This window comes from Nymphalis io, chromosome 1 (genome assembly GCF_905147045.1).
Source record: "Nymphalis io chromosome 1, ilAglIoxx1.1, whole genome shotgun sequence".
Taxonomy (NCBI): Eukaryota; Metazoa; Arthropoda; class Insecta; order Lepidoptera; family Nymphalidae; genus Nymphalis; species Nymphalis io.
The window spans coordinates 13,163,182-13,182,079 of record NC_065888.1 but is presented as its reverse complement, the minus strand read 5'-3'; the positions used below and the strand labels follow the sequence as shown (position 1 = coordinate 13,182,079).

Genomic DNA, 18,898 nt, shown 5'->3' with positions numbered 1-18,898 from the left:
TTTATATAAAATTAAATTATTGAAATAAATCGATATAATATACAAATTTGAGAACAAACGAACATTGACTTAAAGTAGACGTAATATAATAAATTTAAAAAAGACCATAGATCAATTCTCATTCATAGATAATTTATCATCAAGCAAACATTACATATGTTTGTATATAACTGTAAGGCTTTTCCAAATATCTGATGTGATGAGGCCGTAAAACTTAAAAAATTATAGTAATAAAATTAATATATATTGATTTTTGAGACGAAATAACTTTTATGTTTTGAGCACATTTTCACCATCGGTGCAACCCTTGTATTGCAATCCCTTCTATTACATATTATAATATGTAATAGAAGGGATATAACAATCATACATATATAATATGTATGATTGTAACCATTATCATAATCTAAGAACAGCCGCGGGTGGGCTACTGTAACGTTTCTTAGCCCGGACACGAGTAGATTTCTAACTAAAAATTTTTAATCTTCAAGTTGGATCCGATTCGGCTATTTCTTTTTTTAAACTCATCAAAAGTAAATCGCGATTAAATATTTCTTTATAGTGGTGTGTATATACTATTTCAAAGTAATTTTAATACAAGTAATGCCAACCTGCTTTTTAAATTTCTTCCTACAGCATTTTGTTTTTTAAACGCTTCTATTCCAAATCTAACCGTAACCTTGTGTATAAACAATTGTGTTGCCACTGCATAAGACTTGCCAGATTCCAGTTGTCACAAGTACTAAATTAGGTATGTTGCCTGCTTAATTTTTATTCAATACACAAATTCCGAACACAAGGTACATTGTAGCGGTATAATGGGAACTGAGGATTAAAGAACAGAAACAGCAAAAAAGACAGTTATATATAGTGTTGTTCGAGTTACGGAGCGTCGCTAGCGGTAGTAGCGACGGGGGAGCTTCAGGTGTAAGATGGAACATGATCGCCGGCTGTACAAATATAGGTAAGTTGCTTTGTGTGAACTTCGCTTTATGGTTGACGGTGTAGCTTAAACGAGACGCTGTGCGCATTTGTTCGTATGGTCAGTGACGGATAACGGATTTACATATTTTCCAAGTATAATACGGTCTACATATTTATTTCGACCTTATTTACCCCTATAATTTTCAGAGCCTGAGTGCTTACTACGTACTTTCTTTTTGTAATTCAACAATATTGTTGAAAATTTACAAATAACGTTTGTATAATACCTCAAATCTTAATTTAAAATGAAAAAAAAATCTTGAAGACTTCTTTCTGTAAGCCATTTTAAATCCGTGTACAGATTTTGTCCATGTTCATGCATTCTCAGTTGTTAACATTAAAAAAAAATTGCCTACCTAGGCTCAAACCTCCCGATCTGCTGGTAAATCTACTGCGTATGGATGTTGAGAATACACTATTTTTAAAACCTATTTTCGTGATTTCACTTTTCATCATGTCTCAGGATTTTCAATAGTAAGTTTCATTTAAATCGATCACCTTTCAAATTTGAAAAAGAAATTTGGCTGTAATTAAAGCCTCAAAGAATATAACATCAATGTGAATTGTGTGTGAAATGAAATGATTAATTTTGCCTACACTTGTCTATGGGCTGTGGTTATTTACCATAAATTGGAATGTTCGCCAGTTTGCCTTATTAATTAGGATGACCCAGTCTATATTAATTTGACAGGACTGAAATTATTGCTATCCCAAAAATTTATTTGTCAATTTCGACAGTTCCGTTCAATGACTTACTTTAAATATTATACATCTATACTTATACATTTTTCATCAATAATTCATTCAATAGGTACAAATCCAAAATAGCTTGAAACTAGCAACAGCTTGTTAAATCAACCCTCGACACGATAATAATCAATTACCTACAGATTGCCGCCACTCACTCAACGTTGCGTCGCCTCCTCGTAATAGGGGGAGACGACAGAATACACATTACCTAATAGTCTTGTGACCTGTTTATGGGTTAAACGTGGAAATAATGATTGTATTTAGATCTAAATGAACTTAACTAAACTACTTATTAATCTTGGACAAGTTGCTAATTACTTGTATTTATATGAATCACTTACGAGCTTGCCTTAGTGTAAGTCTGTCTGAATAGGTCGCCACCCATCACTTATTCGTCAAACATCAATGATTTGTATTACCTACAAGTACCAGGTCGAAGGACGTGGGTGGGTAAGCACTGCTGAGCTTATATAAGCTTAATTTGTGATTATAATTGATGTTATGCTCCCCGGTGAAGGAAAACAGTCAGGCAACCGGATGCATGTCTCGGATGAAATTTTGCCTCGTCTTTAGTTAATCCACACTGGATCAGTCTGATCGAATAATTTCCAATTTGCTCAGCTGTGGGACGTTATTATTTTCCGAAAGCAGCTTCTATTACCTGTGAGACGGAGAAAAAGGAGGAGAAAAAGCTGATGTTAGGTAATCTATGTCCTTTTCTGTACTCCTGACAAAGTGTATCATAAAATTTCATAATAATAGGGTAACACACAAACATAAGCAACAAATTGAAACATATTTCTGGAAATTGCTGTACGATGTTTATGTATTGTAATAAAATTTTTATTACGCGCTGGAACTTCGTGTGACTAATGTCCGCCATAAAGTATAACTCCAAATCTGTGTAGATTAAACAATTTTAGAAAGAAGGTCAAATTAGCCGAGGACAAATGAGTCAAAGTTATGGCGAGTAAAATTTATAAATCTCCAAAATTTTTTTATGTTTTTTGACTATGATAACACTTAGAAGAATTAATATTATTTTATTTATTCAATATCTTTTATTTACCGTATCTTGTGAAATGATTTAAGTTTTTCTATTTAAAAAAATGGTTTCCCTTTTTATATTGTATTTTTTTTTATATAAAAACCGGGAAAGCAAATGATTCCACTCCACCTGATGGTAAGTGGTAGTGGAGTCGAAACGCGACGACGGCTAGTATAGTCGGGAAGAATGTTCTGCACAAGACACTCCCGCCTTGCCAGCCCACAAGATGGCTCTTTTTTTTTTAATTTAAAATTTAACAACAATTGGAATTAGTTGGTTTTGTTTTGAATTTAAGCTTTATTTATACCTTCGGCTCGCTCGGCTGAATTATGTTGTTCCAATACATGAGTCTAAGCAACATAAATATAGCATATAGCATATAGCATATAGCATACAGTCTGTTCAAGTTATAAATAAGTTATCGTGGTAGCGAGTCTACTACTGGCGTTTTAATAAAATATTTGGCCTAGATAAGCATTGACATTGTTAAATTTTGATTGATCTGAACTTTTCATTTGAAATATTTGTAATGAATTCGATTTTTAAAATTGTAACTGTTTAACTTTACGTTTGTTATCTTTACGTTTTCAAACTCTCCGATTTCAAATATGTTATTTGGAATAATTATCTTATGTCATAAGCACAGACACAAAAGATATATAAATATGAATGCGTATAACAATAACGGCATATTGTTATAGGTACGCGTTCGATAATATTTATTAATCAGAAATCATGTTGATTAAATCTAGCAATAAGCCAATTTATTGTGATACAAATATTTTTGTAAGAAAAAAACGTTATGGCATTAAAGTTAAATTAAAATAATGACAGTTTGTTTTTTGATTACTCATAATCTATATACACATTTTAAGACATTATATTTTTATAATAAACATTGATTCGTCGAATATAACTAATTTATTTTAAAAGTATTTTAATTCTTGTACAGAAAAAATCTAAATATTTCGTATAAAAGAATATTTCGTGTAGATCTACCTGAGTGTTTTAGGACATTTAGAATATAAAAAAAAAACAAATATTTAGAATAAGACAGTCTTAGTAACATAAAAAAATGATATTTCTTGCTACGATACTGATATTATAAGTAACTAACTTTTTTTTAAAAGAACAGGTTATTTAATATAATATAAAGTATATTTTTTCTCGCAATATCAGAATAATATTTGTTCTTAAAGGTCCTTGAAACCGCAATGTTTCCAAAGGATGCCGATAAAAATGGACGCTCGTATTGGCGCTGGTATCGATCCCGACTCGAATAACGATCCCCGAAGGCTATTATGTACACAGTTTTGTATGATTCAATATACTCTTACTGAACCTATATTTATTATTCTAATTTAGTGCTGTGACTTACCATTTCAAAACTCTTTGTTAAACAATAGAAAATTGACAATTGTTAAAATACTTATTTGTGAAAAATTAAGTTATGTTAAAGTAAATCATTATTGACCACAACTGGCCAAATTCTTTGTCAAATCCTCTTAAGTCAAAGTCATAAAGATTTTTTTTCACCACGTTGCTCAAGCTTTGTGGTGCCCAGTTTGGCAGCGTGGATAAAAAATATTTTAATTTATTATTTGATGATGTTAACCACCTTCCATATAAATAATAATAAATAGAAAAGATATTAACAACGCGTCTAGACAAAAAGACAAGTAAAATATCGATCGACGAATTTTATAAAACCGAAAAGTAATTATTTATTAGGTCACGTGATCAAAGAATGAGGTAAAAACGTAGAAAGGCAATAGTAACTCGAATGAAATACACTTGTCTAAGCCCACTGTTCTTACAAGTCAGTCATGCGAAGTAAATCCCTCGTGCCTGTAATCACACTGACTCACTCACTCTACAAACCTGAAAACACGACACATACACACACAGTTTGCATAGAACTCAACAGAACGCTTTATACATAAGATATTATATTCTTGGTACTTTTTGGTTACAAATTTAACATATTTAACTGCAGTAATGAACTAGTGTGTTGGTCGTAACTAAATTAGTGTTATGAAATAAAGTTTCTTCTCAAGTCTAATCTATGGAATGGCGTCCCTTTGTTATGTTGGCATAATGACTAGAGAGTATGCATATTTATTTAACAAACGCAGTCATTCGTAAGACTTCATTGATTGATAACAGGCAGTTAACGCAGTGTAGGTTTGATGACAGAGTAACACAAACATTTGGTAGATTTTCATCCAACACATGCAGGTTTCATCACGATGTTTTCCTTAAGGCTTAGCACAATATGAATTATAAACAAATAAAAAATCAGTGGTGCTTTTCAGGTTTTGAACCCGAAATCATAGATAAGATTCACGTGTTCAAACCACTGGGCCTACTCGGCTATTAAATAATATAATATAAATATATATTAACTACATTATAATTAAATCATTTTAATAATTTAATTACCATTTAGCGGTTTTATGTCACAGCTGTATTTCCTACGATTTTACCATAACACTTTACTTGGTCTCTCACAAAGGCCGTCTTATTCAGATTTATTATTCATAAAGTATTTTAAATTTATTTTAATTAAAATATGTTTTGTTTTAAATATTTCTTCCATATTTTGTCCTAGATTTTTATAAATTTATACGGAGTTAACATTACAAATTATACTTTGTATTTACGCATTATATATTATATAACATTATAACACGAAATTCCTTTGTTAATTGAGCAACGAAATAAGGACTAATAATCATTATATTAGTAACATATATTTAAAGAAACTTTCAACAGTCACCTTCTTGCATTTTGTAGTTTGTAAATATAAAAGCAATGCTACAAAATATATACATAGATAACAACAGATAGTTGTGCTTTTTAGATTAACCTGAGAGCATACAAGTAAATGAAATATGCTCGTATAGAGCTATATATAATGGTTTCAAAAGTTCCAACTCAAAATTCCATATTATAAAATAAAGTCCCCGCGCTGCATCTGTCTGTCTGAACGCGATTAACTCAAAATCAACCTAACGAATAATCATACATTTGTCACCAATGGATAAAGTCTTTCAATGAGTAGGTTTAATTGTATAATTCATTAGGATTTTTTCTAAATTGGTTGAAATATGACGACGATTGTTGAAGGTGTCGGAAAATACAATGCCAAATTTACGAAATTACTGACGTACGCCATAGTTATATGTATTACGATTTAAGCGTTTTATATAAGAAACGATTAATCAATTATTTTACAGTTAAACAAGTATAAAATGATGATTTCAATTTGTACGAGTCTGTTTTTCAGTATATTTTGAATATGTTACATCAAAATGATATCCATTTCCATGTATGGTGCCTTACTCTATGAGCACATGTTACAAGGTCATCATGTTGGATCGATAGCGAGCGAGCTTCCGTACTCTGATTTATACTTGTGTAGATACTTCCACAACATTTTGTTGTTTCGTATTTCTTTCGTATAAATGTAGCTGGTCTTGCTACGTTTCGCTTATCGTTTTGATCGCTTATCGAGATTAAAACTTATATTTTTAATGTTCGTAAGGTTTTATTTACTTACGGCTTCGTTCTAAGCGTTCGATAATTGTACGTCGAATATGGGGAACGCTCACTACGTTATTTTTATTTGTGGAAATAATAAATAAATTATTTTATGTCCAATATTTTTTTTATTTTAGTTCTTTAACTTCAATATATATACATACTAATTGGTCATAATGTTATTGTAGTCTAATTAGATTGTTCGATATTGTTTAAATTGAAACAGTACTCCGAAACCTATATAGACGAACTAGTAGCCATTAAAATTTTCGTCACCGGCTCCTAGAAAAATCGAATTAATCTTTTACTGATTTTCATGTTATTTCAAAGTTATTTTTTATATCCCATTTGGATTAAATTTTTTAATCAGATTTGCTAAATATTATATTAATTTAAGGTTAGAATTTATATATTTTTTTTCTTTATTTTTTGCCTCATGTTTAATCTTTTATTTAACGAATTAAATATTTAATCAAGCATAGAGTTGAATATTCTTGGCGTTTCAAATAATCCAATTAGTACTATCCTTGAATGCCAACAAAATGGTTAACATAAATTAATTTACTATTTTTCTTTTTACTAAGTATTAGAGAAAGACTATTTATAGTTAATATAATCTGGTTCAAGGATAAATTATAATTTTTAATGCGTCATTCGTATAGTATTGTAAACATACCGGAATGTTCGTAAGAATGCTAGCAGTATTTCTCCGTTGAATTACATGGATATGTACTTTTCGTCCGTACTGCGTCATGAGCAATCTGTGTAGGTTGATTTTAATGACAATCGTGTTTGTATTTGTTATCTATAACCATTACCCTATTTACCATCAAGTGAGCTTCACTCTAATGTTAACATTATTATAAATTCTTGTTCTGCATCTGTTCTCCAAGAGTTGACAACTTTCAAAGCTGCTTTTCATATGCCCAAATAGTTATGAGGAGAAACAATGAAATTTTTAATGATTGAATTTGTGTGAAATCTTAAACAGGCTTCTGAGTTCTCACATATCATTTATAATAATAATAATAATAATATCCTGGGACATTTTGGAAACCAGACAACTGATATACTACATATACTACTTTTCTTTTGTAAATACATACTTATATAGATAACTACACCCAGACTCAGGACAAACAGACATGTTCATGCACACAAATGTCTGTCCTGGGTGGGAATCGAACCCACAACCTTCGGCGTGAAAAGGCAAGTATCTACCAACCACGCCAACGGGCTCGATTTATTATATTGTAACACATCAGAACATTATTTCTATGAGCGAATATTACCACTATCGACCAGGTAGTATAAATATACTATATATATGCTCGTATATGCTCAACGTATATGCTCGTCTGCGTTCCTAATAAATTTTTCGATTATTATAATCCCAATACTTACAAAAACCCCTCAAGTATTAGACTTCGAATTAATAGCTAGAATAATACAGTTTTCAAAATTTCCTCACTGAATCCTACCTTAATTATGAGTTATTAATATTTTAAATGTATACTTAAGTGTGTGTAGTTCGCCCATAAATAAATATACCCTAATAATAAAACCCGACATATCAAAAGAGTAAAATATATGACTCGAACGCAACAGGTCATGGCCATCTGAAAACACGTAAAGGTAATTTTTAAATCCCATTTTTCCCGGGTCCCGTCTCAGCGTCGGGATCGTATTGATCCAATGCGCGACCTTGAATCGTTCCCGAAGACCAATCCGAAGTTTCACACTTTCTTAATATTAATTTAAAAAATATGAAGCGTCTCTTAAGGACATTTGAGATTTTCTTCCTCGTAATGACGTCGGAGATTTTTTTATGACAAATTAAAGTTAATTAATTTCTTGATTAGAAAAATGACTTAACCAAATGATTTAATTTGTCTTTGATACATTGGATACTAATAAATTTTAATCTAACAAAAATAATTTTATTTAATAATAATAAATGAAATTAAGCACATGAAAATTCAGTGGTGCTTGCCCGGATTTGAACCCACGATCATCGGTTAAGATTCACGCGTTCTTACCACAGGGCCATCTCAGCCGCATTGGAGCAGCGTGGTGGAATAAGCTCCAAACCTTCTCCTCAAAAAAAAAAAAAAAAAAGAGGAGAGGAGGCCTTTAGCCCAGCAGTGGGACATTCACAGGCTGTTACAAAAAAATAATAAATGATGATAAAAGTAACATAGAATTAGTATATGTAAATTTTCGTAAAGGATTTACAGTAACAGCCTGTTAATGTCTCACTGCTGGGCTAAGGCCTCCTCTCCCTTTTGAGAAGAAGGTTTGGAGCTTATTCCACCACGCTGCTCCAATGCGGGTTGGTAGAATACACATCTGGTAGAATTTCAATGAAATTAGACACATGCAGGTTTACTCACGATGTTTTCCTTCACCGTCAAGTACGAGATGAATTATAAACACAAATTAAGCACAAGAAAATTCAGTGGTGCTTGCCCGGGTTTGAACCCACGATCATCAACTGCGTTTGTAGTCAGTCCATCCTGGTAGAATCTATATTACGAAGCCGCAAAGCTATTCTGTAAGGACTAACTTGCAAACTCGTAAATCACTGCAGGGTATGTTCGTCTATGTCGGAAAGTAATGTGCCACATTGATAAAAACTATTATAACATTTAGTGTATACACGTATCAAAATAGCGTTTCACATTCGCATTACATCTCATTCTTAACAATACGCGAGTGCGGAACGAAGTGATTTCTTATAGAATAGCCCGGCATTACATTTGATTAATATTGTAAAATGACAATTCAAAAGTGATTATAACAGGCTATTTGAATAAAGAACAATTTGATTGTACACCCAATTTAAAAGACAAATGGAAGTGCTTTCAGAGAACAAATAAATAACGTCCGTTTGTTTCCCTTTGATTAAAATCGTTATTTTTTAATTGCAACACTTCTTTGTTATAAAGTTCCGTCTCATCATTTGTAATTTGTTTATTAGCTGTGTTATTATTATTTTATTTTATAATTATTATATTTATATATAATAAATGTAGTAAGTTTATTTTTATTTATTTTTGTAATTTTGTATATGAGTCTTGTTACTTGAATAAATAAATTATTATTATTATTAACTACCGTAACCGTAACCGTAACAGCCTGTAAATGTCCCACTGCTGGTTAACTAGTATAAATTAATTTTTAATTTAAATATATAAAATTAACTGGTGGTTAACTAGTATAAATTAATTTACAGTAAACAGTAACAGCCTGTTAATGTCCCACTGCTGGGCTAAGGCCTCCTCTCCCTTTTAAGGAAAAGTTTGGAGCTTATTCCATCGTATATAAAATAATTTAAATCCTACTATTTGAAAAATAATGAATCATAGATATGCAGTGTAAGGTTAGTTGAAGTATATCGTAAGCATATATTACCTATGTAGTTCTTATATATTAGGATGCTACCACGTTTCTTAAAGCACTGAGATGTAGTTAAGCTTCAGATATAGGGACCTTTAAATAATTTTTAACGGATCAATTTACAATAACTATATTATTCTATTTTTTTTAACAAAAGAAACCATTGTAATCTGTCCGAAACTATTTCTTGACTAACAACCAACATACAATGAGTACTTATAATTATTTATACTTAAATATGTTACGAGTTAAACAATGTTTATCTTACATTAGATAGGTATTGAGTCGAGCGATCGATCCGCACTTCAGAAGGCACTGCGCAAATACGTCTTAGCACAGAGTCCACGCCTATTTTCAAGAATTCATTCCAATATTTATTAATATATTTAAAATGTTGTCCAAATTGCAAAGTTTTTATTTATTGAATGTATTTTTTTATTTTAACAACGATTGAAACAATTGTAAAATAAGTAAATTGAACTTAACTTATCGTTTATAATTTCCCATTTAAAACAACGGCTACTGCGTCATAATGCTGCCGTGGATTTTTCTAAGGAGGTTTTGGTGATCTACTAATAAATATTTTTATGTATCTGTTATAGTTAGGCAGCGTTTTAAAGCGCCCAGATCGATTTTTTTCTTTGACTACATTGATGTAATAAAAATTGCATAGAATATGTTCGTTTTTAATGACCTATTATATAGTGCAAAGGTTTTATATAAATCGAGTAAATAGTTTTTTCGTTTTTAGTATTTAGCAACTGGTATTTTTATAGTAGAATTATAGATCAGAAATAGTAAAATAACATTAGTTTTAGTTAAAATTTACTAAATGTATATTAAATAAAGAAATATAAAAGATATTATTTTCGGTTTTGAATGAAATGTTGCTTATATAAAATCAGTACTCCACAAACCTTTATAGGCAAACCAATACCATACAATTATTCGTCACTGGATCCTAGCTGAAAGATTAAAGTTTTGGTACTTAAACATACAATTTTAACAATAACAATTAAATATTTCTCCAAAGGTAACACCAATAAAAATTTATACAAAATCATGTCGTTCCCAGGACCTCACTACCTGTGGCCCAATTCAGCCGAGGCGACTTCAACCTCTGGTCGGTCCTGAAGAATTGCGTGGGGAAGGAGCTGTCCAAGATCACGATGCCGGTCGTATTCAACGAACCCCTATCGTTCCTGCAGCGCATGCTGGAGTACCTCGAATATGCGCACCTTCTTAGAATGGCATCGGAACAGACGGATCCTGTAGCAAGGATGGAATATATTGCCGGTATGCAGCTCTAATAAAAATGTCATATTAAAAGCATGCTATATATTATAAAATAAAAAAAGATCCTGATTGTTAAACGTGCGATTAGCTAGTATAAAATCACGTTGTTTTCCATCCGGGCAAGCCAAGTCGTTGTTCTTTAGTGTTTTGAAGCAATATCCCTGTGTAGTTTTATTTTGCTGAGCCACGATCTTGGCTCGTGAACAAATATAGCCGCTTCCTTAGGATATCTGTGAGTCACTAAAACGTTAAGATCGCAGTTCGCAGAGCTTTTATATATGAAATTAAATGTATTTTTGTTCGTTTTTCATGCGCTCGCGGATCATTGATTTGATTAAGTTGAGATTTTCTATTCTATTCTTCAGTTATTGTTTTCCTCTGCGGATATATTTCCGCTATCAACACTTTGACACTTGCGCGCGGGTCGTAGCGGATAATTTATTACAAATAACTGAACATTACGAACGTTAGTTAATTGATTATAGTTATTACAACGTAATAATTACAATCATAATCATAATCGTCACTAAGAAAATAAAAACATAAACTTTCTCCTTATCATTCAAAGGATTTTATAAACGTGCATATAAATATCATTTCAATTTCATGTTAATATTTATTTATCATTACATGTAATTTTTCCCAATAAGATAACTAATTTAAATAAAAGTTTGATTTTACTAATGTGAAATGATTATCCAAATATAAAGCAAAAATAGATTGCAGATTGTAGAGCAACTTCGGCATATTACTTTCCTAATTATGCTTTCCAAGCTTAATAGTCGCAGGAATATAACACAAAGGCCCATTGAAGCTGGGTGCGCGGTTTCAACAAGTTGTGAGCTTCAGTTATTATGAATTTTATTTCTCTGGAACAATAAAATCTACGTACTCTTTTTGCCTTCGGCTATTTTTTCTCGAATTAGTTATTCATCTCAAGTAACTTTAATAATAAAAAGAAACCTTTCAACTTACTTTTCTTTATTTGAAAAACTATATTGGTAACACCATATAAATTATAAGTTTCGGGTTCAGGATTACATGTTGCTATTGAATGGTAATTTGACATGAACTACAGATTATATCTAAAGTAGCTTTGTCCTCCTTAATTTCTGTCAGGCCGACTTTAAATTTGGAAACATCGTTCGAATTGGTTTTTTTTCTTGTTTATTGTAAATATTATAATAAACATAATAATTTTTCTTGTTTATTGTAAGTATGTTTTTACAGCATTCGCAGTAAGCGCTTTGGCTTCAAACTGGGAACGTTTGGGCAAGCCATTCAACCCACTTCTCGGGGAAACATATGAACTCGAACGCCCCGAGTTCAGGGCCGTTTGCGAACAGGTAAAACGGAAATAATTTGTCGTTTATCATTCGAAGAACTGAGCGAACAAATCGATGAAAGCTAAAATAGACTTTAATGTGTATTATTTTAAGAACTTTATTAGAGTTCCCTCATAACAAATTTGATATACGAGTTCGTAATCAACAGTGTGTTGTATAACAATATGTATGTCAATTTTCTAATAAGGAAACTTTGTTTACATTATTGCGTTACTTCCTAGTTCACGTTTCGAGTTCCTTCGTTATAAACTTAATCACAGTTTAAGTAACATGAGAGGAACTTCACTTAAAGCAGAAGTTGTGCACAAAAGTCTCGTATGTATGTAATTGCTTTGAGTGCTCCTTTAAATTAATACGCAAACTAGAGAAGATAATAATGTGCTTCGGCTGTTTTATTATGTAGTAAGTAGTTTTGGTATTCTAAGGCAACTTCTGAATTACGGAGAGAATTACCTAAAACATATTTTAAGACATCGTGATACCTAATTCAATAGGTTTCGATACAAATAATAATTTTCAAAAGAAATTAAATATTTTGAGTACTGTCCATAATGACGTATGACATTCTTTATCTCATAAACTATCCCAAAATACAAATCACGCCGTAACCCTGTGTTTCTACTTATAATAAACACACACACACTCACACATAATTAAAACATTAGTACAAATCATAGCGGTTCTTATTGAAAAAATTTTAGATATTCGATAAACTGTGCTTAGATATTGTTTATTACTATCGATTTTTACAGGTATCGCACCATCCTCCGGTGTCAGCGTTCCACGCTGACAGTCCTCACTTCGTCTTCCACGGCTCCGTGCACCCAAAACTCAAGTTCTGCGGCAAAAGTGTGGAGATCCAGCCCAAAGGACATGTTACCGTCGAACTGCCCAGGTCTTGTTCAAAATTTTAATTTTATTTATTCAATATCGGAGTATTGCAAGCAATGTCATGTGTCCAGCGGTAGCTTAGATTACTTTTTACCATTAAGCATCAATACTATGCATTGCTGAGTTCTGGTGTGAACCAGTATAATTAGAGGCATGAGAACGTAAACTCTTGATGCCGTGGTCTGCAGCACATTAACAATAAAAGATGCGGTTTATGCTTCTTAAAATGCCAGTGTCTGTTCCCGAAGGTAGCCACTTATAACTTCTTCTTTTATATTATGACAATTTGTGGAAAAAGTTCTCGTGCTTGGCACCTTCTCAAAAACCTACTTACAGATGGGGCGAGGCTTACACTTGGAGCAATGTGAACTGCTGCGTTCACAATGTCATCGTTGGCAAGCTTTGGATCGAACAGTACGGAGCTATGGAGGTGACCTGTCACGGAGGTGCCGGACTCAAAGCCAACCTCGCATTCAAACCAGCTGGTTTCAATAACAGGGACTTGCACAGAGTCGATGGATTTATTATTGATCAAAGGTAAGATTATGTTTTTCTTATTCGAAAGATAACTAAAGCTATATTATAAATGATATTATTATAAATGAAAAGCGAATTCTATTGGAATGGAGTTACCTATACTTTCTTAAATTTTTCAGCAAAAAGCGTCTCAAATTCCTTTATGGTAAATGGACGGAATACATAAAATGCTGCAGCGCGGCTGCACACGAGCAATGGGCGCGCGAACGTGGCGACGACGCGCAAACTCCTTCGCATACACCCAAGAAAGTTCTCGCCAAGCTCAATAGTTTTAAAGTTGGGGCATTAAGGTCTATGTCTATACAGGATGTAAGTCACGTCGATTTAGCTTCACGGAAAAATATATTAATAGAACCTGATGGTTTTTGAAAGTTTTCTGCGAACTGTACATTAAATCGTTTTGAAATAAATTAATATCATATTTATAGAATGATGATGCTGAAAACTCAGAGGAGGTGCCAAAGCCAGATGAATCCATGAACATCGACATTCCTGGTTCCGTTACACTTTGGGAAGCGAGACCCAGACCCAGCAGCAGTGCACAGGTAACTACATTGACAATCAGACTGTTTTAAGGACAAATATATTAAAACGTGCCATAAAAGTTATTCTCATTTTATTTTATTTTATTTTCATTATTTAATAACAATTTATTAACAATTATTTGATTATAAAAAATGGTTGTTTATATAAAGAATTTTAAATCTACCTCGAAGGTACATTTTTACGTAAATTAAACTATAATATATAATGTTGGTATAACCGTTTTACCGTGCTATTAATCCTTCCAGTATTACCAATTCACCGAATTCGCAATGTCCCTGAACGAGTTGGAACGAGACATGAAGGGTCAGCTATGTCCCACGGACAGTCGGCTGAGACCAGACATTCGGTTGCTGGAGCAAGGAGATATAGACGCAGCTGCCACTGAGAAAACCAGACTTGAGGAGAAGCAGCGAGCGGCGAGGAAGGTTCTCAAAAAGAACGTGGATGCTTGGCAACCAAGGTATTGTGATTACGGAGGTTATATTTACTATCTTTGTAGGAATATAGATTAGTGATTACGAATATTCGTATTTATTTTATCAACAGATGTAATATATGTATTAAAAACGAATAAAAATTATATGTCATCCAAGTATATTCTCTTTTTTTAATAAAATTAACTATAGGTCCTTAAATTTTGGATCTTTATTGCATTATAAACGAAACTATGCATCATTTATTAGTTGCATATTTATATTTTAACGGTTTTACATTCGTTTAAAACGATCCATTTTGTAGAAATGTTATATGATATTTTTTCTCTATCTTAAATTAGATAAATTAATATTAAAAATCAATTTATTATTAAATATCGACTTTCCAGGTGGTTCAGTCAAGGTACAAACCCGTATACTAAGCAAGAGGACTGGCTCTACAACGGAGGCTACTGGGACCGCAACTACCAGCATCTTAAAGACGTCGATATATTTTAAATTCTTGTCTTTCTTAGCTGTGTTATTAAAATAAATGTTGTCATAGTCATTGAATCGCGAAAACAATTTAAATCAAAATAAATTATCGATGTTGCAAAGTGATTCGTCATTTTAGATAATTCAAAAGTAAGCACTGCTAGCTACGTAGCTTAACAAAAAAAAATGTAGAAGTTACAAATTTTGAATTTGTATAAATATAACGTTAGTAATGGGCGAGGTGCAGTAATTATTCGATTGAAAATAAGAAAACTTCGTCAACGGTACGAAAAGAAAAAAAATACTGTAGAAAAAAAAATTAAAGTAATGTTCTTTTCGCTTCTTCCAGAACCTTCTCTAATTCATCTTCCTTTTCTCTTCCATTGTTCTTTTACAAAGTTGTTATTACTTCGCATTATTGAGACATTAGCGGCCTTGCTTATAAACCGTTAGTGGATGATTCGTTAAATATTGCTATCTTCTTCCTTCGAATTTCAAATCAATAATGACAGAAAGAGATAAACCAATGTTTAACTGAATAGTCTCTAAGCAACGTTTATAAGTAATGCCGCACTTATTATATACCAATCTTAGTAGTATTTTACGGCTAATTAGATATAAATACTGGTAATATTGTCGTTTAACTTTCACTGAAAATCGATGTTTTGTAAAAAAAATAATGAAATTAATAAAAGATCGTTTTTTATATTTATATTTATTAAATTTATAGGCAAATAATAATATTTAAAATTAAAAATAATATTATGTACGTAGTTTGATTCAGATTGAAAAATCTTATTATTTTTATTAAAACTTAGCGAAAAGTATATTTTTGCTAGCTAATGTTTTTATTATTATTAACGAATTTAATGTAAAACACAGCTACTACATAACTTTAGATTAATTTTTCTGTGATATATCTTAAGTTTTTCATTTTGTGTTTTTTTTTCGGAACAGCCATTTGTTCACGTTAATGATATTGTGAGATCGAAACGTTTTGATAAAAATGTGAATTAATATATTTTTTTCTTCGAATTATAAAAAAAACACATCCTGCAGCACAAAATGAGTCTTGCAAATGAATGTACCTCATTAATTTAATAATTCATTAACTTGTTATATTAACGGCCTTATTTATTAAACGTTGTTTAGCGGGTGATTTGTAAAACAATGCTGTCTTCTTCTTTCGAATGTCAAATCAATAATGACAGAAAGAGCGAAATCAATGTTTTCCTAAACAGCCGCTAAATAAGACCGGAATGATTTATTTTGCGTAGTTAGTATTTTATGCTTATCACAAATATATTATGCACAAGTCATTTCATAGCGAGAATATTGTAATGCAGAGTAAATAATACAAATAATAATAAGCATTATTATTACATAACAAAAACATCCAAGCAATCGAAAAATTCATTAATATAGCAGTAAATATATAACCTGCTTAAAGGGAAAACACGAAATGTATTTCAAGGTAACAGCTTAGAAACGAGCATTACATTATAAATACTTCGATTCGAACACTTATACAATATCGTAGGCGGTCTTGAATTTTTTTTATATAATTTTTTTTTAACTTAAACATTTAAAACACTGGCCTGAATGAATTAATTAATAGCCAGCGTGACCTCATAAATTCAAATGTATACAGGTATTTAAGAACTATGTGGAATAAAGGAAGTCATACAAATATACTTGAACCATAAAAGATTACACTTATTTTTTGGGCAGTCGTGTAAAAACAAAATCATCACAATCATTTCGTCTGATATGGTCACAACAAATGAATCGAAAGGGTGGCATGTTCTTAAAGAAAAAACCCTCTTTAAAATAAATGAATTAAAAAAAAAAAAATGAATCGAAACACGTGAACACGTTTAAATGTTCACGTCACACATACGGTTGCAGTTTGTAACGTTGGATCGGTTGCAACAACGAATGATGCTCGACTGTATAGAGTAAGCGTAGCACTGCACTGTGCGCGCTTGTAACATGTGCGTGTAACGTAACGTGTTACGTAACGTGTTACGTAACGTTAGAAATGCTTCTCCGCCGCAATGTTGGTAATTTATTTATTTATTTATTTATTTTGGGAAAACATACAGCATAATATAATACATAAAATTTAGTAACAAAATAAATTACACTTAAGCCAACAAAGTTTCCACTTATACAAACAAACATGGAGTGAACCCAACGATAACAAGTTATTTAACAATTTATTAAGATATAATATACTCTCCATAATTTTGTTTGAATTAATATTATAATTTTTTTGTCATTATTAAATATACGTACACAATGTTTGGTCGTGAAAAGAACAAGTATACGTTATATTTATTTTATTCCGAAAATTAATGAGATTTCGATGATCAGGGATGTTTCTGAGATGAATGTTGTGTTAACGTGTGATAAAAAATAGAAAAAAGTATGTTTATGTGCGATCTTGTGTCGATCGTCTAAAATATAAAGTCACTTATGTAACAATGACTTATTAAAACTTCGTTCTACAACTTAAGAACTTTTAATTGTCGAAGCAAAAATATTCTATTATATTCTATATAATAGTCGAATAATACTATTTTTAAACATTTTAGACAAAATGTAATCGTTCTATTTATCATGAAATCATACATCCTGTATATAAATATTTTTGCATTATTAAATGTTTATCACGATGAATAAAAATGGATTCGAAGTTCAAATAGATATTAGTAAAATAGATTGTGTCTTGTAATTAGATATAACGTTTCAGTGGTTTATGATAAGGACTATGTACACATTTCTATTTAGTACTTTTATATCACATTAATTTAATTTAATCCAGTTATATAAGAACGATATCATTTCGCTCACCATAAACAATGAAAAATGACATTCTTATTTTTTTTTTGTGGAGTTCATTGAATGTGTAAAAGGCAAAGGAATAGATCCGAAATTCCTATAATTATGACGTATTTTTTGTAATACGGTTTAATTGTTAATTTATATTTTTAATTAGTGTAAAGCATTCATATGAAAAACGAGTACAATTCGAGTAAGGCAGATGACATTATAGAAATAATATTCGTACATATGACCTCATATGTGTACATAGGACCTTCTAGGCTTGTGACTATCCTAATTATGTCATAGAATGTATAATTAAAAAATAAATAGGATGTCAATATTATGATTGGGGTTTCAATTAAAATATCATTCGTTTCAATCGTTTTATTCCATTCGCTTAATTACAAATATAAAATTCGTTCACATCACTTATATAAATAATATCACTATATTTTGTATGACAGAATGCAAGGACGTAAATAAAAATAGTTTTTTTTTTTTAAATTGAGAACACCAATTAATCTAAACGGATATACCACAGCGAAAATATATTCGAAATATATAATGTGTATATAATAAATTACAAAAATTATAATAAAAAAAAAATTTTGATAATTTTTTAAATGTTATGTCCAGTATGAGTCGATTTTATTTCAGAGAAATAGTAAAACATTTTAGGTGACAATTTTTTAAGGCATACAAAAAAAAAGTTCGTGTCGATTGTTTTACTATTTAAAGAACACTTTTTTAAATTATACTACTCATATTGTCTATTAAAATTTACATATATGCCTTATTCAAAGTCGAAATGTCTTTGTTAC

General features: G+C 31.1%; 1 protein-coding gene across 8 annotated transcripts in view; it reads left to right on the top strand.

Moving 5' to 3' along the window:
• Positions 1 to 16,022, top strand: part of LOC126769920 (oxysterol-binding protein-related protein 1) — a 31,600-nt gene extending 15,578 nt beyond the window's left edge. For 4 of the 8 annotated variants that reach the window (XM_050488951.1, XM_050488941.1, XM_050488922.1 and 1 more), the window contains exons 2-10: positions 801 to 964; positions 10,800 to 11,020; positions 12,251 to 12,366; positions 13,119 to 13,261; positions 13,594 to 13,794; positions 13,914 to 14,103; positions 14,223 to 14,339; positions 14,586 to 14,800; positions 15,164 to 16,022. In XM_050488951.1, coding sequence (XP_050344908.1) covers positions 933 to 964; positions 10,800 to 11,020; positions 12,251 to 12,366; positions 13,119 to 13,261; positions 13,594 to 13,794; positions 13,914 to 14,103; positions 14,223 to 14,339; positions 14,586 to 14,800; positions 15,164 to 15,272 — 1,344 coding nt within the window. In that variant the 5' untranslated portion in view covers positions 801 to 932 and the 3' untranslated portion in view covers positions 15,273 to 16,022. Of the gene's footprint in view, positions 1 to 751; positions 965 to 10,799; positions 11,021 to 12,250; positions 12,367 to 13,118; positions 13,262 to 13,593; positions 13,795 to 13,913; positions 14,104 to 14,222; positions 14,340 to 14,585; positions 14,801 to 15,163 lie in introns of those variants that run through there. The other 4 variants (XM_050488913.1, XM_050488904.1, XM_050488971.1 and 1 more) reach the window with 2 other exon arrangements.
• The last annotated feature ends 2,876 nt before the right edge of the window (positions 16,023 to 18,898 follow it).